At 43.0% G+C, this 24,941-nt stretch overlaps 1 protein-coding gene across 1 annotated transcript in view; it reads right to left on the bottom strand.

Moving 5' to 3' along the window:
- Positions 1–24,941, bottom strand: part of DOCK2 (dedicator of cytokinesis 2) — a 401,682-nt gene that overhangs the window by 51,852 nt on the left and 324,889 nt on the right. The window contains exons 30-33 of the mRNA XM_055325894.1: positions 24,147–24,225; positions 15,373–15,473; positions 15,225–15,283; positions 4,249–4,397 (exon numbers count right to left, since the gene is read on the bottom strand). Of these exons, the coding sequence (XP_055181869.1) occupies positions 4,249–4,397; positions 15,225–15,283; positions 15,373–15,473; positions 24,147–24,225 (388 nt within the window). The remainder of the gene's footprint in view (positions 1–4,248; positions 4,398–15,224; positions 15,284–15,372; positions 15,474–24,146; positions 24,226–24,941) is intronic.

Below are 24,941 nucleotides of genomic sequence, written 5' to 3'. Positions count from 1 at the left end.
CTGAGATGATCTTGGGTGAAGTGCTACACTCATGTGGGCTGAAGGTTATCAGCCAAATGCATCAGCTATCTAATTTGGGCTAGAGGAGTAGATAGGGAAATCTGGCAATGAGGTTGCAGAAGAAACTCAGTGCAGAAAGAGAGACTGCCCACAGAGCCTCCTTTTCCCCACACCCACACTGCTTAAGTCCATCAGGGTCTAACCCCTTCCTGTCTTAGTTTCAGCCTTTTCACATCCTGCTTGAGCAAATCTGTCTTTTGCATGCATATGAACCAATGAACCACTGACTGCCTCAGGAAGCACACAGGACTGCCTCAAAACATGAAGCCTCAGCTGAAGGATGAGTAGAATCTCTTCAGGTGAAGAAATCAAAGGAAGAGCCTGGGCAAAGGCAGGGCATCAAGAGAACTGCAAGATATTGAGTACCAGGCCAGGGAGCTTGACTGGGAACAAGTGTCCTGCTAACTTTTACTCTTGTTTTGTTATTTACTTTAAGAAACTCAAATTTTAGGAAGGGAAGACTGTCATCTTAGGCACCTGGTTCTTGATAATTTTAGCATCATTCCCTAATGCTAGTTTGCACACAATTCCTCCTGGATTTCAGACTCAGTTCTGGGGTCCGCTCTGGATTTGGCCATCAGAACTTCTTGGGGTTTATGAAGGACTGGCTTCCTCCTTTCCTGGGGACATCTTCCAGGGCTGCTTACTCTGAATCAAGGAGACATGCCTGGATCTGCTTATTTCACAGCTGAGCTCCCACCACGCACACCAGCTGGTTTTTTTATGGGAAGCTGCCCATTAGTCAGCTTGATTGTCCTATCTCTTTTGATAAAGGGAGAAATTAAGAGAAGCAATTGGGCAACATTATTATGATGGACACAGCTTGGAGCAAAGAGTCCAAGGATGACCCCCATTCATGGAAAACAGGTAGGTGGATGTCATGGGGATGCCACAGTAAGGAAATTCTCTAAGGCAAAAAAAAAAAAAATCACACTCAGGCAAGCCTCAGAAAGCCACTAAACACATGAGGCCACCAAACACAACTATAAGGTCATAGTCCAGAAATGAAGGTCTTGCTTATTTTTTTTAAATATAGCATACTATCAGGTACTTGTAGTGTTCACTTTGCACACCTGCTCCCAAGACATTTTCTGAGCCAGCTGGTGCATACCTCTGGAGGGAATGCTGACCTGAGGGTAAGTATGATGCCCTTCATCTCACATTGCGTGCTGTCTACATGTTCCCAAGCTTCACACACTTCACTTCCCCCTTAAAAGGTAGCAGATTGCAAACTGCCTTTAAATACCCACTCCAGGGTTTCACTCCCCTTGATCCCAACTGGTTATATATGGTATCTTCCTCTATCTGACCTCCTCGACCTGATTTCTTTTCAGGCTTTTTGCCGAGGGGACAGCTGGTCACTTGCCTTTATGAAACTAGACAGCTCCTGCTAATTAATCCCTAGGCAGCAGAGTACCCTCTTACACTGGTATCATCAGAGCAAACTACAGATCTCCCTTAGCTTATAATGGGATTCTGTCCTGATAAATACACTGCAAGTTGAAAATACAGTTAAGTTGAAAACACATTTATTTATTTTTTTAATAATAAATTTATTTTTTATTGGTGTTCAATTTGCCATCATACAGAATAACACCCAGTGCTCATCCCATCAAGTGCCCCCCTCAGTGCCCGTCGCCCATTCACCCCCACCCCCCACCCTCCTCCCTTCCACCACCCCTAGTTCGTTTCCCAGAGTTAGGAGTCTTCATGTTCTGTCTCCCTTTCTGATATTTCCTACCCCTTTCTTCTCCCTTCCCTTCTATTCCCTTTCACTATTATTTATATTCCCCAAATGAATGAGACCATATAATGTTTGTCCTTCTCCGATTGACTTATTTCACTCAGCATAATACCACATTTAATATCCCTAACCTATTGAACATCATAGCTTAGCCAGCTTACCTTAAATGTGTTTAGGACACTTATATTGCCTTGGTTGGGTAAAATCATCTAAGGCAAAAACCTATTTTATAATAAAATGTTGATTAGATCATGTAATTTACTAAATATTATACTGAAACTGAGAGTATGGGCATAGAATGGCTCTAATTATATCAATTGTTTACCCTCATGATCATGCGGCTGACTGGGAGCTGTCGCTGACTGCTGCTGAGAATCACAATAGAGAATCTACTGCATATTGCTAGCCCAGGAAAAGATCAAAATTCAAAATTTGAAGTAAGTTTTCTACTGAATGTGTATTACTTCACACCATTGTAGAGTCAAAATATTGTAAATTGAACCATTATAAGTCACCTGTAGTATCTTTTCCCCTTAGAACAATGTTTTCTAAAGTGACTGGCAGAATGACACATCCAATTGATAATTTTGGCACAAATAAGTTTGAGAAATTGAGCGAGTCTGTTTAGAGTGGAATGCCTCAGTGCTTTGACTATGTTAATGTGTACTGGAAATCTCCAAGAGGGGTTACCATATGCAGTGGTTTCCAAAGGTATTTATTGAAACTCTCTTTCTGTTTTGGATTAATGCTTCGTGGAACATGTTTTGAGAAACCATGGCTGGGGAGGATGCCACTCATTCTTTCACTCAGCCAACATTTACTGTGACACGACCAGGAACTGGATAATGCAGTGGGCACAACATGGTTTGGGGACTGTAATGACTTGTATGTTGCAGTCTCTGCCCCACCTCTTTGTTGACATGTGACTTTGGGCAAGTGACTTCACTTCTCTAGGCGTCAGTATTTTTATCTTCAAAGTGTGTATGATAGTGCTACCTAACTTAAAGGGTTGCAATAAACAAGACCACATGAACTAATATAGGGAAAGTACTTATACTCGACACATAGTAAGTGTTCATGGCAGCCATTTCTGTCGTCGTCATCATCATCATCATCATCATCATCATCAGTTTTAGTTTTATTAGATAAGAATGAGGAAGATGCAGAGAAATCTCAGAAATGAGTATAATGCAAAGCATTATATAATTATCATGCCTCAGAGAGATAAAGTGTCATAGGAATCGAGGGAAAAGTTCTTCTAATGGACATAGTACTGCAATGGACTTTGCAGGATCAGTAGGAGTTGAAATGTTGGCAGGCAGGACTGTGAAAAGGGCAGGGTAGTAGCAGGAAGGACAAATGCATGGAGGAGGCAACCCAATTCAGGTGAGCTGTGGGAGTAGCTGGAGAACAGGTGAGGTGGGAAAAGAGGTAGGGACAATGGTCGGAAAGGCTGACCTGAAGGCCAGAGCAAGGAAGGCCCTGAATGCGGGCGGAAGAGTTTGGACGTTACTGGGTGAGGATAAGAGAACCAATAAGCAAGAGAGGGGTAAGATCTATAAGGATTTTAAGGAAAGGCAGTTTGGAATCTGCTGCCTTTTAAGTACCTATTTTAAGGGAAATTGTTTGGTGGCAGGAGATGGTCTAGAATGAGAGGCAGAAATGCTGGCGGAGGAGAAAGCGGGGTAAAGCCAGGTGAGAAGGTGTGGTGGAGAGGACAGGGGATCAAGATCTAAGGGAACTGCTAAGGAAGACTTAAACATCAGCCTTCCTGAACTGGGCAAAACTACTGACCACTGACAGGAATCTATTGTGTGAACAGGTGCTTATTGCACTGTGAGAAGCATCTACAGTGACTGGGCCCAGAAAGTGGTCCTCATTATTCAAGTTTGACAGGACTTTTCAGTGAAAATACTTGGCCAGAGACACTTGCATTTCACACAAGTTGCTCACTCCCTCCATGCTAAGGAAAGCCCCCTACTGCCATGGCAGCTCCACATGTCTCTCCTGGGCAACAAACCTCTGATGCCATACACTGTCAGTTTTGACTCATGGCTGAGTATGACCCCTGGGAGGATCAGCTCTTTCTAGACAATACAGATTTCCCAAGTTGTCCCACAGGAGAAAGTGCTGGATAGGGGTGGGTGCAAGGTGGGGGCAGGCAGGAGGGCTGTGCTCTTTGGACACGCCTTGAGGGAACCTTAAGTAGGGATGTAGGGTACTTGTACTCTTGAGAAGGCAACCACGCTGATACACAGCAAGAAAGTGCATTTTAATCTTGTCTTTGGGCAGGAAAGCATGATAAAGTAGTGACCAAATCTGATCTGCCAGGGCACATGAATAATGTCCCTATCCTACTGTCAAGGCCCTGAATGAAGCCCAGGCAGATGGAACGAGGATATCATTATGAGGAAATGGGCTGGGGATTAGGGAGGATGGCATACCTTTTTGAAATCCCCACTCCTTTGATATTCACACAGCATCATGTCGAAGAAGATTGGTATGGTGGCTTTCCGGAGCTCAGCCTCAGGGATAAGTGTCATCTCTAATATAGGTCCCACCATGCCTGGGATGAAGCAGATTTTGTTCTGGCCTGTAAGAGGAGAGGGACATAGACACATAAAACAGTTTTCGTGATGCACAGATACTCTTCAGACCAAGCCTGGGGAAGGAAAAAAAGGGAGGCAGAACAGTAGAAACAATAGTTAACACTTAGATAGTTGTTTACGGGAGCCAGGCACCATTTTGAACACTTTACATACATTAACTCCTGTAAGAGGAGCATGCATCATCCAGAATGAGCTGTTATTAAGGATAATAACGTGAGTGTGTTTAAAGCACATCACTGTTTACAAGGATTTTCACCTGCACCATCTCCTCAGTAAATGGAGCCCCAATAGAATATGTTAGTGATAGCAAATCACAGGGATATTTGAAATTATGCCTGTCCGTGTCACAAACCATGCTTCTGAGACTGGAGAACATGCTTTTAGCAACTGTTTCATGCAACAAGAAAAGCAAAATCTGCTGCTAAGAATCTGCTATAACAGTAGGGTCGGTGGAATAGTGAGGCATTCTCATGACCCTCCCCTTGAGGAAAAGTATGGCCAATGGAATAATGAGTGGAATGGTGAGGCATTCCCATGAACCTCCCCTGGCTCTTGGCATTCTAGCTAAGCTGGACTGCTTCCTGTGTCACAAAGTCACTTTGTGTCCTCCACTGCCAGGCCTATGCACACACTGCTCCTTTGTTGATACTTTTTTTTTTCCTGTCTGTGCCCCAATACTCCCATTATCACCTGGATTCTCCTGGATGGGTCCTAGGGGATATGTTAAGAACATCCCCCAGCACATGCCCCCCCATCCCCAGAGATACCAGAAGCCCTGCACTGGTTCCTTGTGTTGTGCCTTCTCACCCAACTTTGCAATGATGGCTTTATTTGTGGAATAATATGATAAATGTCTGCCTCCCCTATTTCACGAGAATCTGAGACAACAATATCTGTTCTCCCTTTGTATCTGTGGCACTGAGTATAAGACATTTAGATGTTCAATAAATGTCTGTTGAATGAAGAAACACATTTGTCTGGCTCCTACACTCACTAGCTATATGACTTGGATATGCACCTTATAAAAATGCAATAGCAATACCCACATGTTGAGAAGATCATGTGAAAATACACCTGCATGTACTTCCACAGCACAGAGCCTGGAAGAATCAGCAGCACCCAGGGGCATGAGTAGTGTGGTCCAGTGGTTAAGGGCATTGATCCTGGAGCTAGATGGCCTGAATTTGTAAACTGACTTCATCAACAAGCTATGTGATGTTGGATAAGTTGATCTTACCACTTGGGGCCTCAGTGTCCTCATCTGCAACATGAAAGAATAATAGTATTTACTTGATAGGGTCATTGTGGAGAATAAATGGATTATTACTTACAAAGCACCCAGGATGGTGCTTGGCACATGGCGTTAGCTATTCCTGCTCTGATGTTTTACCGGAATGAACCATTAAGGGCAGCCTTGTTGAGCAGAGCGAAGCAGACCCTTGAGAATACACACAGGAGATGTCACAGAGAAGAGGCATGAAGAGGGGTACTTAGGAGTTGTAGGGACTTCCTGGGGAGCAAGGGCAAGCATATCCACACAACCTTAACATTGAAGCTGGTGCCCAGCTGTTCCATCAGCAGCTGCCTCTTTCTTCTGAGTCTCAGAGCCCAAGAAGCCCATCAGGGGATTTTCCATCATCAGGGCAAACACTAGGGGTCTTAACCTGGGGCAGAAAGTTCCTGGGGGTGCAGAAACTCAGGTGGCATGGCAAACAGCCTGGTACTGTTGCTTTCAATTAAAGCTCAGAAAAGGAGCCAAAAGGAAAAGCAGCAAGAAAATGAATTTTCATTCAGCCTAAATGAGCCTTAATGTTCTAGTATTTCCCCAGAATTCAGATAAAAAGGGCATCATCCTTGGACTATCCTCAGTTAGTGAGAATGAAGTGGTGAAGTCAGGCAGAAAGTTGAGTAAAATATAAAGACACTTTTCCAGGATATCCGCTTCATTATATGTTGCATTTGGATTACACTTGAGTTTCAAGCCTTCACTTTGGCCCAAATAGGAAAGAAAAAAAAATTGTACTTTCTAGCAGGTTTATAGTAATTGCTAATCTAGGTTTTTGATTTTGTCCTTCAAGATCCTTTAAACCCACAGTGGGGTTTTAAAATTCAAAGTCAAGTGCAATAATAAGTAGAAAGTAAATGGAAACTGTCAGATAAGCCACCACGGCATGGGGAAATTGCTTATGCAACAAAGGCCTTTAGAATACTGGAGGGCATTGGGTATGATAAGAATATATTTAAAGGTTTAAAATAAAGAGCGGACATGCTGTAGACCAGGGATTTCTTAGGATACTTTTGACCTGCATTCTTTGCAGTCAGTTGAAGAGATGTTTGGAAGGATAAGGAAAATGGAGAGAGATGCTGATCTCTAAATACAGTGTGAGCTGAATGCCCTTTATAGTGCTCCATGAAGAAATTGTGTTCATTTACATCAAAAATGGAATTTCAGCTCCTTGGATTTTGTGTTCAAATAATCTGAATGTGCATGTATGTGTGTCTTTGTATACATAGACACGTGTGCATGCACACAGAGAGAACATATTTGTAGCTAATTGAATGCAAATGTATTTGGGGGAAAAATCCTCATTCAAGAGACACACCTGCTGCTGTATTCAAAAAAAAAAAAGGCAAGGCAAGGCATCAGTAAGAGGATCTTTTTTCATATAATGGAGGCTGAATCTCACTAAGAACAGATACCAATTAGAAAAGGCTTTTAAAGTGCCAATAAGCCAGCAGGATAAATCCAAATGCCAAATTATATAGGCTCTGGGAAAGGCTCTGGTGGTAATGAGAGTGCAGAGAAGAGCTTCGGCGTGTGGGTGGAAAGGAGTCCTGTGTCTTCTCTGGCCTGGGTTTCTAATCTGTACAATGGCCTCATCTATCACACTTCTCAGGAGGAGACTGTAAGACTGAATGCAAAGGCCATGAGGCTACTAAAATATGACCTAGCAAAAAAGGAAGGAGGAGGAAGGGAGGTGGGTGAAAAGGAGGAAGGAAGGAGACCACCACTGTGAACCTTTGAGAGGACTGGAACAAGTCATTGACCTTGTGAGGCTCATAGGGACAGAAGGGGCACTCTTTCAGAGAGTATATGGCTCTCCAAAGGTGACTGCACACTCTGAAATGAAAAGGGATGAGGACAAGTTATGACCTCCTGGATTTCAGAGTTCTGCATCCTCCTGGGGATGCTGAAGTAAAGCTGGGCTGATCCAGAAAGATCACTCATTCAGTGCCAGAGGGGGGAAAGAACACAGATCTCTGCTGCTCTGACTCAGGCTTAGAGAAGCTCCCTTCTGGCACTGCTCCGAGACAGGCAGTCTGTTTGCTCTGCATCATCCAGCATGTGCCCGGCTCCAGATTCCTTCCAGGCCTTTAGAACCACTGAGCCCTACAACCTGGATTGGGTCCCACTGCCGCCACTCCATGGCTGTGTGGCTCTGTGCCTGTCATTTAACTTCGCCGATCCTCTGTTATCTCATCTGTAAAATGGAGATAAAGACAAGCCCTGCCTGGTAGGATCTTTGAGAAGCTTAGAAGAATTAATATAAACAAAGGGCTCCACAGAGTGTCTGGCTCATTAGAAAGGCTCAGTAAGTACTGATGATGATTGTGGTGATGATGATGTGAGTACCATCAGCTCGGCCTCTGCTAGGTTCTGGAAAAAGCAACATGTAAAGACATGTTCCAGCTCATGGAGCTCCCTGGAGCTTTTTGTGGAACTTTGTTGACCTGTCAGTTTATTTGTTCACCTCCAGAGTAAAGAGCAAGCATGGTGAGGGGTTCAGGACAGATTTATCTTCTCTGCCATAGCTGACACTCATGACCCTCCAGACCTTTCTCTATCCCACCTAAATATTTTATAATCTGCCCTCAAAAATGTTTGAAAAGCCCCAATCTGACCATGATGATCCACAGTTCATGATAATCCTTCAATGGCTTCCATTGCTTTTGGGACCCAGCTCTGCAGGCCTGTTTGGTTCAATGCTCCCACTCCATACCCAATTTCTTCCTCTTTCCTGCCTGCCTTCCCTCCTTGGTCTGCCCCTCCTCCTCAGACCTGCATATGTACCCTTGTCCTCCTCTGGCCACCATGCTCTCCCCTCCCCCTCTCTGACCCCATTTCCATGCTGAACCCTACTCCCCACTTGTCCTCACAAACAAATCCCACTCATTCCACAATCTCATTCTATTCAATATAGAAGCTACAGCCACATGTGTCTTATGAGCACTTGAGCTCAGATGTGCTGTGAGTATAAAAAGCCCACTAGATTTCAAAGAATTAGTTCTGGAAAACAAAAATTAAAACAACTTATCTCAATATTTTGTATTGATTACATGTTGAAATGATAACATTTTGGAGTAGGAGGTTAAATAAAATATATTATAACATTAATTTCACTATTTCTTTTTACTTTTAAAAAACTGTGGTCATTAGAGTATTTGCTTTTAGACAGGTGGCTCACATTCCAGTTCCATAGGACAGGACTGTTCTGGAGTAAGGCTCTTCACTCTTCCTCATCTAGGCCATCCGGGACTTACTCATGAGTGAGTGTGGGTGCTTTATAGATTCTCTGGGTGCCACAAGCTTCTGCTCTACAGGTATCTCCCCTTTGACCATAATGAATGAACTCGGCAATTAGTAGGTTACTATTCAGTGCAATGACCGCAAGTCCATGAGGTCAAGGGCTATATCTCTAATCTTTTTCCAATTGTAGTCCCAGCCTCAGGCATAATGCCAGTCACGTAGAGGGTACTTGTATTAGTTTCCTGTTGTTGCTACTATAAATCATTATAAACTTAGTGGCTTAATATGGTACAAATTTATAATCTTACACATCTGGTCAGAAGTCTGAAATGGATTTCATTGAGCTAAGATCAAGGTGTAAGCAAGAATGAGTTCCTTTTGGAGGGTCTTAGGAAAAAACTATGTGCTTCCATTTTGCAGCTTCTAGAGGCCACCTACATTCTTTGGCTCCCAGTCTCTTCCTCTACCTTCAAAACCAGGAGTACATCTTTTTCAAATCCCTCTCTGACTCCCCTGCCTCCTTTTATTCACTTCTAAGAACTCTGTAGTTGCAGTGGGTCCACCTGGATAGTCCAGGGTACTCTTACCATCTTCAAGATTCTTAACCATGTCTGAAAAGTCCACTTTGTAAGGTAATATACCCACAGGTTCTAGGATTAGGGCATGAACATCTTTGAGGAAATGTTCCTCAGCCTACCACAATGCTTAATACCTGTTATAAATTGAATGAATCAATAATCAAATGGGTGGATGGATGGATGTTAATCCTACTTCCTATTTCTTGCCAGCAGCTTCTCCCCAATCTTAAGAGGCTATACTTAGTGCAAGCTGGTTGCTTTCCTGGAACATCTATCCTTTCCTGTCTTTCTTTCAATCTGGACATGGACTACCCTAGGGTCTCATTCAAGAACTTTACCTCAGTAGAGTTATCTATATTATCCACATCTACCTCACATTTGCCTGAACTCTTAAGTCTCTACCACACATTTCATATTAAAGAACACACTCTTAATTTATTCTTTAACTCTTAGTTTGGGGGCACCTGGGTGGCTCAGTGATTGAGTATCTGCTTTTGGCTTAGGTCATGATCCCAGAGTCCTGGGATTGAGTCCCACATTGAGCTCCCTGTGGGAAGCCTGCTTCTTCCTCTGCCCATGTCTCGACCTCTCTCTGTGTCTCTCATGAATAAATAAATAAAAATCTTAAAAAAAAACTCTTAGTTTGTTCTACTTATAGAAATGGATGGTGGCTCTTCCTGGCAAGGCAGGAACCATGACTTATCCTTCCTCAACTCTCCTACTCGTTCCTGTGCTGATCTGTGTACTACATAGATTCTAAAAGAGTAAAGGCCCAGTTACTCTCACAGGTTTGCCAGTAGAGACTTCCCATCATACAAGGCCATGATGCCAGTTGCTAGAATTTGTCTTTCTTTCCCACAAAGACTGTTAACACAACAGCCTGATGTTAACCTAAGTGAATGTGGAATGGTTAAGTCATTTTGGCAAAATGTGCATTGCTACACTCCAAGCAGAAATCAAATGTTATGATGTTACACTATCAGGAAAAGTACATTACATTTGGCATAGTCCCAGGATCCAAAAACACAGAGGTATTAACCCTTTAGTGGCCTGGTCCTGACAACAAAATGTGGTCCTTCTCTCTATCAAGACCTTTCTGTATGTACCCTCCGTCACCGAAGCGCACACACACACACACACACACACACACACACAGACACATTCACACACATATTTGTTTAGACTTTTCTCTTAAGAATGTTGAATAATCTTCAAGCCTGAGACTTTCTTTGGAATTAGCTATCTTATAATCATACGATTGCTAACATCTTTCCTGATGAGAAGATGATGATACTGATGATCATGGTGATGATGACCTGATTGCGTTGCGCATTAAAACAAAATTTAAAAGGTTAACATGATTATGATTTACTCATTATCCGTAGTCTTTGAAAAATAGTTCACTATTTCACACTCTTTGAAAATAATTTGCATATTCTGAAAAAAAATATTAGTAAGAACATTGGACTTGGGGTCAAGAGACAGGTTCTGTCACCTCAGCTGTCACTGATTTGTTGTTGACCTTGAATGTCCTTATGCCTCTCTGGGCCTCAGTGAGCTCACCTATAAAATGGGGGAGGGGTTTGAATTAGATGATACATCAGTTATGGATGTAACAAAAATATGATTATCATGGCTAAACTGAGTAAGTTTTGCTTTAACTTTCTTCCTTAACAAGAAGTCAAAAGATGGTGGTGCAAGAGTTACTTCTCCATCCTTAGCATATGACTTATCTTCATAGCTTCAAACTGGCTACTGTATCTCCAGGTATCTTATTGTTTTCCAGGAAGGAAGTGGGGGAAGGACTATGGGTAAAAAAAAAAAATGTGTTGTGCTCATTGAATTTGTCCCCTTCTCTTTTGTTTTAATTGGACAAAAAGGATTTCCTGAAGCCCCAACAAGTTTGTTTCTGCTGATTCTCTCTGGCCAGAGATGGGTCATATGGTCATCACCTGCTACAAGATATTATTAACTGAGCAAATTGTGATCATGGAAAAAATAAACCAGGATTCAGTTAACCAGGAAGGAGGGAAGAATGGCTATTGTGTGGGCTCTCAGCTGTGTCTGCCACAGATGGCTTCTAAGTTTCACTTGGTCTTGGATATTGCATAGATTGTACTTTAAAACCTATCATTACTCACTACATTGGTCTCTAGTGTATAACAGTGCTTAGTCCTGGTTTGGATTAGCAGGTTAGCCTCATTAGCACACTAGGAGAAAGCATGCTAATGCCAGGATCTAGTAGAACACAAGGTAGGGTGGGGAATTACCCATTCATTCTGCCTCCTCAGTCTGTTCGCTTATTCCTAAAGGAAACGGGCAAAGAGAAGGCAGCTATGTAACTAATAACTAACAGGAAAATCCCTTTAGGCTGATATACTTTCCTCTTTCTGGAAGTCCAGGCCGAGAGGTGGCCATCTTTGCAAAAGCATCCTTTACTTCTTGTTCTATACAGTGGACATCTGTGCCATTGACCTCTCTACAACTCCATAAACATCTTACTTTGGGAAACTCTATTTCTTTTAATGTGTGTAGGCATGGTGGGACCATGAATGGAGAGGTCGTCCAAGGAAGGCCAATAGAGTAGTGTCCCCTGAAGATTGGATCTTTAAGCAAGATGATGCAGCAATGGAACATGCTAAAGGCACAGTTTTGCAATCTGCTCTAGAACCTTGAGTGGCTCTGGCCCTCTCCTTCATAACCTGGTTCTCCTTGCCCTTCTGATAAGTACCTTCTCTGATCAAGGCAGGCACAGTTTCTCTTTCTTACAAGTCCAAACACTAACAAGTACATCTTTTAATTGCATTAATTCATCCTACAGACATTTGCAAATAGGAAGGAATCTGTGATGTGCTAGAGGCCCTGCCCTGAATCTGCTTCTTAACCCACTGTATAACCTTCTACATACCTTTTTACTTCTCTGTGTCTCAGTTACCTCATTTGTAAAATGGTGGGCTGGGCTAGACTTGCCTGAAATGCTTCAGGATTTCTCCCCAGAAAATCCTCAGGGATCTACATGGGGAGTTCAGAGGTGGCCTGTTATAAAAAGCTCTGGGCCCCCCACCCCACTTCAATTAGAATAGCTTGGCTTTCAACCAATTTATATATTGAGCATGAGACTCTTTTTTATTGGCCCTCAACTAAAAATGAACATTTGAAAATTTCTGGACAATCTGATCTCTAAAGGGCCCTTCCAGCTCTGATGTTCTGTGATTTTAAGCAGGTGAAATATTTGGTAACATCTTTTCATTCATCAGCATAATTGGGAAGTTGTAGGAACGTCTGCCAAAACATAATCTATATCTAAATAAAATCTTCTGCGTGCAAAACAACGGCAATGAAGGACATTGAGGAAAGAGCAGGTTATGTGGAAGAATTAGAGACAAACAAAGCGCAGATTCCTGTTTTGCAATCCTGGCAATGCCTGGGGCGTAGGTGTGGGAAAGAAAACCCACCACAGGGCAGCCCCGGTGGCGCAGCGGTTTAGTGCCGCCTGCAGCCTGGGGTGTGATCCTGGAGACCCAGGATCGAGTCCCACATCGGGCGTCCTGCATGGAGCCTGCTTCTCCCTCTTCTCTCTTCACTCTCTCTGAATGAATAAATAAGTAAGTCTTTAAAAAAAAAAAAAAAAGAAAGAAAGAAAACCCACCACAGCCGTAGTTCGTCTTTGCTGTAGTAAAGCAAAGAGTGCAAACTCCCACTCACACCGAATCTGGGCCCTGTCCTTCACTGGGCATGTTCAGTGTTTTTTAATACTTCCAATTAGTGATCAATATTCAGAAATTGGAGATACACTTAAAAATTGTGTTTCTTGGCTTCTTTTGAAAAACTGGAAGAGGAGACACTATCAGCCTTGTATTCTAACAGGACAGCAATCAACCAGATCAGGACAGCGACTGTCCCTTTTAGCTGGGGCATATTTGCTTCACTTTGTTCCAAGCCCAGCTACTTTTTCCCATATTCCTGACCCTGAGGGCATGTGCCAAATTCCAGGTAGACCTACACTGCACTATGCTTTTTTGTTTTTTTCTATTGAAGAGTAATTAGATGACACATACAATATTTTTTATATTCCTGTCTTTATCCAAAGTGAAGAAATAAAAGACTGAGAAAGGCATGCTTTTCTAGAAAAACAGAGCAGACAGTATTTCTTTACAGAAGTGGTTTTCAAATAGAAGTTGTTTTGCACATCTCTCTCCCCCTCCCCAGGACCATTTAACAATGTCTAGAGACTTTTTTGTTGTCACAACCAGGGAGGATGCTGTTGACATCTGGCGAGTAAAGGTCAGGGATGCTATTAAATATCCTGTAGTACATAGATAAGACACCCCTGCAACAAAGATTTATCCAACTCCAGATGTTGACAGTACCCTGCTTTATGGATGTCTGTGGATTTAACATACCTGGGCCCCTTCACTCTTTTACATTACTTGCCTGGGCCCTGCCCTTCAGGCACTAGTATTATAGGTCTGGTATTAATGATTAAAGAGCCAGAACACGAAAAGTAGGCTCTGTTCTGATGGGGCAAGGGTGAAAACAAAGAAAAATTTTGACTTGAGGGTTGATCCCTGGGTGGCTCAGCAGTTTAGCGCCTGCCTTTGGCCCAGGGCATGATCTTGGAGTCCCAGGATCGAGTCCCACGTCAGGCTCCCTGCATGGAGCCTGCTTCTCCCTCTGCCTGTGTCTCTGCCTCTCTCTCTCTATCTCTAAATAAAGTCTTTAAAAAAAATCCTGATTTGAGTGTGGCCTGCATGTTTCACTCCCCCAGTTTTTGTTATTCTGAAACACATAAGCACCCTGGGAGAAGGTGTTATTTCCCCATTATATGCCCAGTGTCACTCAGTCTTCCTGCTTTGGTGGACCTGATAGCTTGTAAATGACAGGGCAAGGCCCAAGGCAGGTATGAGGTAGTCTGTTCTGGGCCTGGTTGCCCAGCTCTCCCTTTGATTTTGTAAAGCAATCCATAGCCTTCCTAGTACCAGTATATCCTCTTAACTCGAGTCTGGTGCTGCTGGCGAATGCAGAGCACAGATGGATAGTTTGTCCACTGTGCCTCCCTGGAGTGAAAGGACCTTGCTGGACAGAGCAAGAAACTGCTGTCTAGGAAATCCAAAGAGAACCAAAAGATACTAAGAAGGCTGAGGAAGTGAGATGCAAAGTCAGGAGAGGTCATTTAGGTGGTTCAACCTAAAAAAAGTAAAAAAGCACAGTCTCTGTAAGTGGCTCCACTCAAGAGGGTCACCGTCCAAGCCCAGGGCAGAGCAACTTGGCAGCAGAGGGTCGGAGGGCACACACAAACTCTGCATCCAGAGAGACACACAGATGTCTGGGGATGGGACATGGGGATGGGCACTCTCATCAAGTGCTTATTAAGGACCCAGAACACACACAGTGATAAACTGTTTTTTTGAAACTCCTACCACTGAAACCCATGTGGCCTTCTAACAGATGGTCTTCAAGAAGGAGCTTGGACTTCTTAAGCCCTCAGGGGCATCAAGCTGAAGCAGACACACAGATGTTTGGGGATGGGACATGGGCATGGGCTCTCTCATCAAGCACTTATTAAGGACCCAGGACACACACAGTGATAAACTGTTTTTTTCAAGCTCCCACCACTGAAACCCATGTGGCCTTCTAACAGATGGTCTTCAAGAAGGAGCTTGGCGTGTGCAGATGTGTCTCTCTGGATGCATGTGCCTACTCACCCAGCTTGTACCACATATCACGGATGGAGAAGCCAATTAGCCGTCTCATGTCCCCGTACCTGGGAGAAACAACACACATCTGCTTAAGGCCCCCTCTCAGAGATTCTCATGAAACCCCCACTTCAGGAGACCCAGACATGTAACCTACTTATTCAGGATTTTGTTGTATTTGGCGTGCGAGAACTGCTCCAGCTGCAGAGAATCTTGAGTGATAAAAGCCACCGCCAGATGAAAATAGTTGTTCCACAGCTGTAAATAAGGAGTAAATAACAGTCATGGCGAGGGTCTGAAGTGGGAAAGCGTATTAAATGCTGGGTAATGTGAATAATCTATGAAGATGGCAGAAGATAGTGGCAGAACCAGTTTAATTCTGTGCACTGCAATTTTCTAACTGGCACGGAGTCTGAAATCAACATCCTGGCCAAGCAAGGACAATGGATGGATTTCTCTAGGCGCTGACCACATCTTCCTTCTGATGACAGGGCAAGGAGGAGGACTTTAGGGCTGCTCTGGAAAAAACAAAATGGTTTCATTTTGTGTTTTGAAAGACAAACAACTCTCCCCAGCTGAGTGCCCTAGTAGAATTAGAGATTGATGAAGGTTGTGTATTTCAGGGACTCTCCTCCTCTCTGGAAGTCCTCCCTAATCCACCTGACAGCTCAAAGGAGCTGTCTGCAATGCATTCTGTCTTAGAATAGTTTGCCTTCACCTTCCTCTTAGCTCAGTGGTTTCAAAGTGTGGCCCCAGACCAGCAGCATCAGCATCACCTGGAAACCTGCTAGAAATGCAAATTCTCTGTCCCTCCCCCAGACCTATGGAATCAGCCCCCAGAAACCTGTGTGTTCACAAGCATTCTGGATAATTCTGACGCTCATTGGAGTTCAAGAACCTCTGTGGGCCTAGTTTATATGTAGGTTTATTGTAATTTTAACACTTGCATGATCACTTGGTGCTAAACGCAAGTGTTAATACTAAACCCACTCCACTGACATATGGTGAAATAGAGCCAGCAAAGTGTTCAGCACATGACAAGTCCTCCAAAAGATGAGATGCAGGGATGATGGTATTGATATAACCTACAGCACCTGAGAGATGGAGCCACAGTGAACCCATCTGCAAAAGGGGTACCCCTGGTACCCACTGCAGAAGGCTATAGTAAAGATGACATGAGATGATATATGTAAAGGGCATGATTCTCTGTAAGGGCTAAAAGCACTTGTTAGCCATATTGTTCTTTTCATTAATCTAGTGATTCCTTTGGTATCAAAGCAAATAGTACAACCTGGCCCCAAATGCCAAGTTTTACAAGGAACAGATGGGAGAGAGCTTTGCTTGACAAAGTTCATTCACTTTCAGATGAACACTCTCTCAACATGACAAAGAAAGGGTAACACTAGCTAGAGAAATGATTGAGATATTCATCTTTAACTCAAAGATGTTCACCGGAGGTTTCAGATAGCCAAGACTAAGTTAAAAAGCAGGTCTACCCTTGATAGCATCATCACTACTGCCCAGAGTATTACTTCAAATGGGCTTGTGGTTCCAGTTTCAGAAAGAAGAAAACAAGTACTTCGTTTTTACCATGGGCCAGGTACTTCCCCATACATCCCTCCTTTCATCTCTCAAAACTTGGTAGCTGTCATTTGTCCCATTTTACAGATGAAGAAAATGAGGGTTGGCAGGGTTAAGTATTTTTCTGAAGGTCACTTAGATTGCTATATATATAGTATATTTGGGATTTGAACTTAGGCCTTCTCATCAAGGCTCTTTCTACATACTGTGGTCAGTCTTTGGCCAAGGATGCATTAATACATATTTATTGAAACTCTTCTATGTGCCACGCATTGTCATCATGTGGGCATAGGGAATGGTTACACAGATGGCAGTCCCTACCCTCATGCAGCTCACATTCTGTTGGCACAATTTCTCTTTTTTGAAACTTTATCTCCTAGAGTCCAAAAGACCAAGCTGCTCCTGGTGTATAGTGAAGCGGCCTCCCAGCTTGTGGAGTCCATCAAGTCAACTCTCCACAGAGAGACCAGAGGATCTTTTAAAATAAGTTGGGTTCTATCACTCCCTTCCTTAAAATCCTTCAAAGGCTTCCCATAATCATTAGAATCACAGCTTAAGCTCTTCTGTTTCTGTAGTAATCCTGCTTATCCAAACACACTGTGTGGGTCAGGTGTCCCAACCACTCTGTCCTTCCTCATCATGCTGATCTGCTCAGACTCCATAGATATAACATGATCTTGGCCTCCTTAGCTTGGCTCACCTATGACACCTAAGTTCTATTCTTTTATCAAAGGCCTGTTCAAGATCTGTTCCTTCACGCAGCCTTTCCAGATGGCAGAGCACCTCAGATCTGCTCAACTTTTCCAAATTTGACTAGCTCTTAGTATGTGCAACCACAGATTTGGGTCTATTGTTCTACATCTTCCCTTGTGCTCCACTGACTTTCCATGACAGCATCACCCAGTGGTCAAGAACACAAGCATCAGCATCTCATAGACTAGGATATAGAATACCAGTTCTAGCTCTTATTAGCTAGATTGTCTTTGGCTACTTATTTGTCTTTTCTGAGCCTCATTTTCCTTACCTATAAAATGGAGAAAATAAGGCAACTACCCTAATGGATTATTCTAAGTGCTGGGTAAAATAATATGAGCATGAAGTCATTCACCACAGGCTTGGCACATGCCAAGTGCTCAGTAAGTAGAATGGTGGTATTGTCTATAGTGCTGGTCATAGATTATTTGAATGCCCTGTCTTTCCAACTGAAAGCTCCGCAAGTCTTGTCTTCCACTTATTTGTACTTCTAATCCCATATTCAGCACAATGGTTTAAATGACTTGAATGTAGCTAGGCTCTAGAAAATATTTATTTATTGTTCATCATATTGCTAGAGAAGTTGTTTCAAAAGGTCCCAGACTTTTCTTTCCTTGCTGCCCCACGCTGCCTGGTGGCATTTCTTTTTCTTTTTTTTATTTTTTTTTTTAATTTATGATAGTCACACACAGAGAGAGAGAGAGAGAGGCAGAGACACAGGCAGAGAGAGAAGCAGGCTCCATGCACCGGGAGCCCGATGTGGGATTCGATCCTGGGTCTCCAGGATCGCGCCCTGGGCCAAAGGCAGGCGCCAAACCTCTGCGCCACCCAGGGATCCCCCCCGGTGGCATTTCTACTAAGTGCCCAGCTCAGCTGGCTCAGGGAAGTCACAGGAGCTTGAGCTAAACATATGGGTCCTTATTCTCTGGGGGAAGAGTTAATGTGACTTCTGATTGGGACTTTAGTATTTTGAAATAATAGGACAATAGAAACTTAGAACTAGAATAAATTTAAGGGTCACCTGGTCCAACTCCCTTATTTCACAGATGTAAACAGTGATATCCACATAAATGACCACCCAAAGTCATACTGCTAGTGAGTGTAACTAGAATTTAGTTACTTTCAATTAATTCTCAAAAATTAAAAATTTAATACACATATTGTCAAAAAATGGTAGAAAAGATTAAATGATAAAAAGTTTATTTTCTATCCTACCTGGAACCTTAGTCTAATTCTCCAGAAGAAAAAAAATTAACAGTTCTCTGGATCTTCTCAAAAATTTTTTATGTATAAATAAACATGTATAGACAGTCAAAAAATAGTCCAGTGTAGTCTGTTTTTTTCTCTCACCAATATATCTTGCAGATGTGCCCATATTAGCCTGTGCAGATCTACTTCACTATCTTTTGTGGCTGCATGGTATTCTGCTATAAGGATACACTTTAATTCTAACCAATTCCCTATTTATAGGCATTTAGATGGACTCCAACTATTTTTTTTCTTTAGTATCAGTGCTGTAATCAACATATTTGTTTATACATCTTTATGCATTAGAGCCTATAGAATAGTATGCATTCTGGAGCTGGAATTAAGACACAGGTTCTATGCCGATTCTATTACTATTTGTTGTCTTTGTTGTTGAATAGACACTGTTAAGTAAGGTTGCCTTCCAGGATTCCAGCTCCATTATCATGGGCAAGTTGCCCTACCTCTCTGAGTCTCTGTTTCCTCATCAGGAAAAATGAGGCTAATAGTATGTAAAGGGAGGTAGTTATAAGGGCCAAATGAGGAAATCACTGCCAAGAAAATCTCTATTTCATCTTGCAATCCCAGTTCAACAATCACTTCCTAAGTCGGCATTGGTGGTCTAGTGGTGAACATAGCTGACTTTCAAAAATCACTTCCCAGGGAAGCCTTACCAACTTGCCCTGACTAAAGAAAATCTACCCATTCACCTTTATTATATCATGCTTTCAGGATTTATGACATATTTTAGGTTGAATTTATTTCCTCTAATGGATATAAGCATCCTACAGGATAGAACCTCCTCTTTTTACTCACTGTTGTATATCCAGTATTTAGCACTGTGTGCAACCCAGCATGTTCTCACAAATATTTGTTGAAAAAATTCATTAATGAGCCCAGCACTCCCCCTGCATTCTGAACTGCTCCCCAGACACTATGATCTTTGTAGCATTATTCTCCCATTTTGAAGATCAGGACACTGAGGCCCAGAGAAGTTAAATAAGTTGCCCAAGGTGACACAGCTACAAAATGGCAAGGCTGGCACTGGAATCTAAGTGCATCTCTCTCTAGAACTTGTATTCTTAACCATTCTGCTCTTCTGCAAAAATTTTTCTTTCCTTCTCAATTTCCTTTAGCCTTGGTTGTTGGTCAAGGTTTCCACTGAGTCATCTGATATTTCACAGTCCTTACAACAGATACTCAAGGATTTTTGATCCTACAAGATTCCTTCACAACGGCTATGAATTATTTACCCTAATTCCATTGAAAAAAATATAAAGCACCCAGCACAGTGTTGCTAAAATACCTGAGTTGGAAAGCCACAGCTGTCATGGGCATTGGGTGGGCCTGACCTGATCAGTGTCATGGGCACGTTTGGGATGGATTTTGGTTAGGAACATTGGGTCAGAGGTTGTCTGGAGGCCTCAAGCTATGGCCGAAGAAGCTGTCCCCAAGCACGTGACCATCTTTCTGTGTGGTAAAGTTGTCCCACCTTGATCCTCCCTGGGGGTTGCTGTGGGCCCCTTCAAGGCTTTGATGGGTGCTCTCCATGGTATGTGCTCCCTCTCTCACCTTTTTTGCCATTACAAAGTTACGTTTCCCATTATAGAGACCAAGCCTGCCTTCAGTCTTCCATTAATAGCTGGGACTATCCTGGAATATCCTTTTCGTTTCACAGGGTCTCCAGTACAGGTTCAAAAATGATTCCAAGGTAGTCTGGTGCCCAGAAGCTGATCAAGTAATTCCTCAAGGCCAAGGCTGGGATTACCAAATGCAGAGCCAATTACAGCTTGCCAAGTAGAGAGAATGTTCTTAGTAGTAATCAAACAGCTGCCTAAGACAAAAACAATCTTCCTGGAGCCAAAGAGCACATCTGAAGTGTAACCACGGATTCCTGGCCAATCAGAGTACCCAATATGGAGATTCTAATTCCACAGCCAATCATTGCAGAGCTCTCTATCCCAGGGCGGGCAAGAGCTAAGTAGGGCAGACAGTGTTTCTGGAGCTAAATAGAGCTGTCTCCTAGATTTGAAAGGCACTCTGTTTTTAAAAGACAGGGCAGATGAGTTGGAAAGAGCCTGGGCTTTGCAGACAGGACAGGAACTGAATTTCAGCAGCAACTTGTTGGTGAGTAGGTGACCTTTAACAGGAGAGTCGACCACTTCTCTGAAGCTCAGTTTATTCATTGGTAAAATGGGTATATCCCAACCCAACAGGGTTATGCCCTAAGTAGATGCCTAATAAAGATTAGTCACCTTGAAAAGTTTGGATGTTAGAAGATGGATTCACAGCTTACTCTCACGACTCTAAGATCGTTGAGGGCAGGGCAGTGTCCTGCTTTGCTTCTGAGTTCCTCATAGCATGTTACTATAGTCTAGACCTATGAGGATTGCTCTTAAACAGAAATCCTTGCTGAGTTGCATTTGAAATCCTCTCTTGGTCTTCCCTGACCATGCAAATGGGTGTGAATGCCAAGGCTCAGCGTCTTGAATAGGGGTTGGGAATGCAAATTATGTTAGCCCTAGGCAGAAAACATCATTTCTGTAGTTCCCTGGTCTTGTCACCTGCAGAGTGGCACCCACAGAGCTTCTTGCTTTTTGTCCTTTGTATCATAAAACCACAGTTCCAGAAAAGATATAAGGGATAATCTCATTGCACCTGCCCCTCCTCTGGACAGTGGCTGCCAAGGCCAGCAGCTCTTAGTGATGGATGCTGTTCCTGCTGATATTAAATGTATAATTAATGAAACTGCAAGAAGGAAACAAGGCATGTTCCAGGCAGGGTACAGAGAACAAATCCATTCTCACACGGGGTGAGGGAAAGGTAGGAGAACAAAGATAAGGCTGAAAAATGATCCTGTTCTTGAGTACTTTTCAGCAAGTAACTACGGAGGTCTCATTAGGAAAAGAGACTTATTTGATTTTGTAATGTTGGCCATTTTCCTGTTTTATAAAATCCTCTGAGTATGACAGCCCTAGGCAATGTGTGGTGACTGGAAAGATGCCTTCCTACTGTCCTGTTTACCAAGGACTGACCTATGAGTTCCTAGACTTGATATATTTTAGGACCATCATCATCATTATCATCAAAATGATAACGATTATTATAATGAGCTCATATTTTATTAAATTGCTAACATGTTCCTGGTAGTGTTCTAAATGCTTTACATGAATTAATTCACTTAATCCTCTCAAAAATCCAATGAGGTAGCTGTAATTAGTATTTTTATTTGATGTTGAAGAGACTGAGGCATAGAGAAGTGAGGTAATTTGCCTAAAGTCACACAGCTCATAAGCTCAAACTTCCCATGTATGAAACCCCCTTTCTCTGGGCATCTCTCAGATGCAGATTTTCTTTAAGGAAAACAGGATAAAATCTAAAAGAATGGCATGAAGGACTGAAGCTGCACTTCTCTTGGAAAGTACCCCCTAAGACCATGGAGGACAGCCAGAGTCGGGAAACCAGGTCTGAGGCTGTAATTGCCATTGCCTACGGACAGAGATGGGCAAACCAGCCATTAGTTTTATGGCCTAAACACTACCTCACTGCTGGCCCCTAGGTGTGTTGATTCAAGCTGCCCCTCCAAAAAAGCAACGACCTTATTAGTTTCCTGGAACACACTCATACCTGAAGCCTGTAGGCATCTGGTCCACATTTGGAAGGGGATCAAACACTTCTGATTCAAACAGCCAGAGTGACATGTTTTGCTTCCATGTCAAAGATTTATAGTCTCAGCCAGAACCTCTCTGTGAACCCAATGCGGAGGGTGGCTCCCTCTCTTGCATGTGGCTGTGGTGAGCTGCAGCTGTGATGTCAGCCTCTGCTGTGCTTTGGTCTCAACTCCACACTGATGTGCTGTGTCACTTCAGGCTATCTGCTTATCACCTCCCAGTCTCACTTCCCGCATCCTTCCAGCAGAAAAAGTACTAGAATAGTAACTAACTTATAGTGCAGTTGTCAGGGCTGAGAAAGAAAATGCCTGAGAATGCTTCTCATGAGATCTGCACATCTAAGTCATCAGAAAATGGCAGCTACCCTTTTTATCATCATTAGCATTATAGTGCAGTTGCCTGATTTGAATGCAAAGTGGTGGGAGAGAATCTTATTCAAGATAATGTTTATTAAATACTTCTAGGCTGGCTCTCCAGGGGTGTGGGCCTCATAGGCCCCAGGCATCATCTCCCCATGGAGACCTACTATGTGTCAGGCACAGAGAACAGAGTCTCTGTGAGTAGGTCTTCATACTCATGAAGCTTACACTTTACCAGAGAAAAGAGAGGGGGAAAAATGTGCAGGTGGATAAATAAGAGAGATAATTTCAAATAATATTCAGTGCTATGAAGAGACTACAACAGGTTAAATGGTAATACATAATGACCATGGGATCAGTGGGGAACCCTCAAAGAGGACTCATCAGGGGAGGTGTCTTTCAGGAGGACGTGTTTGAATGAAAACTGGTGGAACCTACAGTGAATTGTCCCAGCAAGCTCCTTGACACACTCCAGTTCTGCAAAAACCCTATGAAATAGAAAGAGTCAGTATTGTGAACATTTTGCAGATGTGTCAACTGAGGCATAGACACAGTCCAGGCCAGCTGGTCAGAGGCCAAAACCCAGCTTGGAACTGAACACTTCAGATGAGCAGCAGAAAATGCAATTGCCTCAATTCATTGGCTACTTCCGAAGCTTGCACAGCAAGAGATCCTAGGGATCAGGATCCCCAGGGGCGGGATCCCCTTTCAGGGCCCTTCTCTCTCATATCACCAGCAGGAGGTAGCAATCTGGACTTTTCTACAAGGCTTTGAGGAATTGGCTCTTCTTGCCTAGGTCTTTAGCAAGTGTGTCACTCTGTTTGCCCCAGGGACATGCTTTGGGGCCCTCAAATCTCAGAGGCCACACAGGTCTTGTCTGAGTCCTAAAAGTGATTTCTGGAGGAATCATGAAGTCACAGAAATGTATTAGTGAGTTTTATTTTTCAGTGTCTATGAATGGCTGTTTTTCTAGGCTCCAGTGAATAGAAAAGGAAAAAAATGTGATGCTTCTCTAAAAGGTGGTACCCACTCTGACAATGGATGAATGCAAATCTCCTCTTTAGCACAAAATACATTATACAGTCACATTTACATGTGCTGCTCGGTTAATAACTATTTATTTAATCAAGGGCCTGGTTCCAAACCCTGAGTTTCAATCAAGGGACTGGTTCTCTCCTTGTTCACACTCCTCTATGGAAATCCCCAGAGACACTGGCCTACCTATGTGTGCTTTGAGATGTGTCTGATAGTGCAATCAGCCCAAGATGTTACAGCCATCTTGCCAGGGCACCCCAAGCACACCCCGGGTGCCTCACACTCACCTGGAACTCAAAGTTCGTGTGTTCCAGAAACTTCTGGTTCATGGTTTCTGCGAACTTGTTGATAGCTCTCAAGAAGACCCTGGAAGAGGGGAAAAGGTCACAAGACCATCTGAGTATGCTACCCCAGGCATCCCTCCCCATCCTCCAGACCAAAGTTCCCTCACATGGGAGCTCAAAGACCCCAAAGAAGAGGTTAGCTGACCCACCTGCTCACAGTGTAGAGCTGGGGCCATGTTTGCCTTGTAAGAACTTAAAACATGTCTATTTGACTTCCTTAGAAAATGTGTATTGTCCTTTGTTTAAATTATTACAAGCTTATGGAAGAAAATGTATGCTATCCAGAAAGAAAGAAATTGCTTCCTCTACACACAAATAAGCAAACAACCAACCAACACACCATCGAATCTTATCCTCTAGAAAAAAGCCATCACTGAAATCCTGATGAATGTTATGTTCAGAGGTCTCCCTAGATGTATATACATGAATGGTATTTGAAAGATATCATTTTGATAAATAGGGCTAAACGGCAAATGCCGCTTCACAGCCTGTCTTTTTTACTCAGCAATAAATTGTGTGTTCCTTTCATGCCAATGAATGCAGATATACATCATGCCTTTTAATTACCGAAGAGCATGCCTTTCTATGGTGGATCACAGTTTATTTAATCAGTCTTTTAGTGATGATCCTTTATGCTCAGCTTTTATAGACAGTGCTTCAGTACTCACTCTTTTATGTACACCTTGCACCTCTGACATACTCTTCTTTTCCAGTCTTCTTCTTGAAGTGGTAGTACTT

This window comes from Nyctereutes procyonoides, unplaced genomic scaffold, assembly GCF_905146905.1.
Source record: "Nyctereutes procyonoides isolate TBG_1078 unplaced genomic scaffold, NYPRO_anot_genome, whole genome shotgun sequence".
In the NCBI taxonomy this organism is placed as follows: domain Eukaryota; kingdom Metazoa; phylum Chordata; class Mammalia; order Carnivora; family Canidae; genus Nyctereutes; species Nyctereutes procyonoides.
Note: the sequence above shows the minus strand (reverse complement) of the source record. Positions and strands in the feature narration are given on the sequence as shown.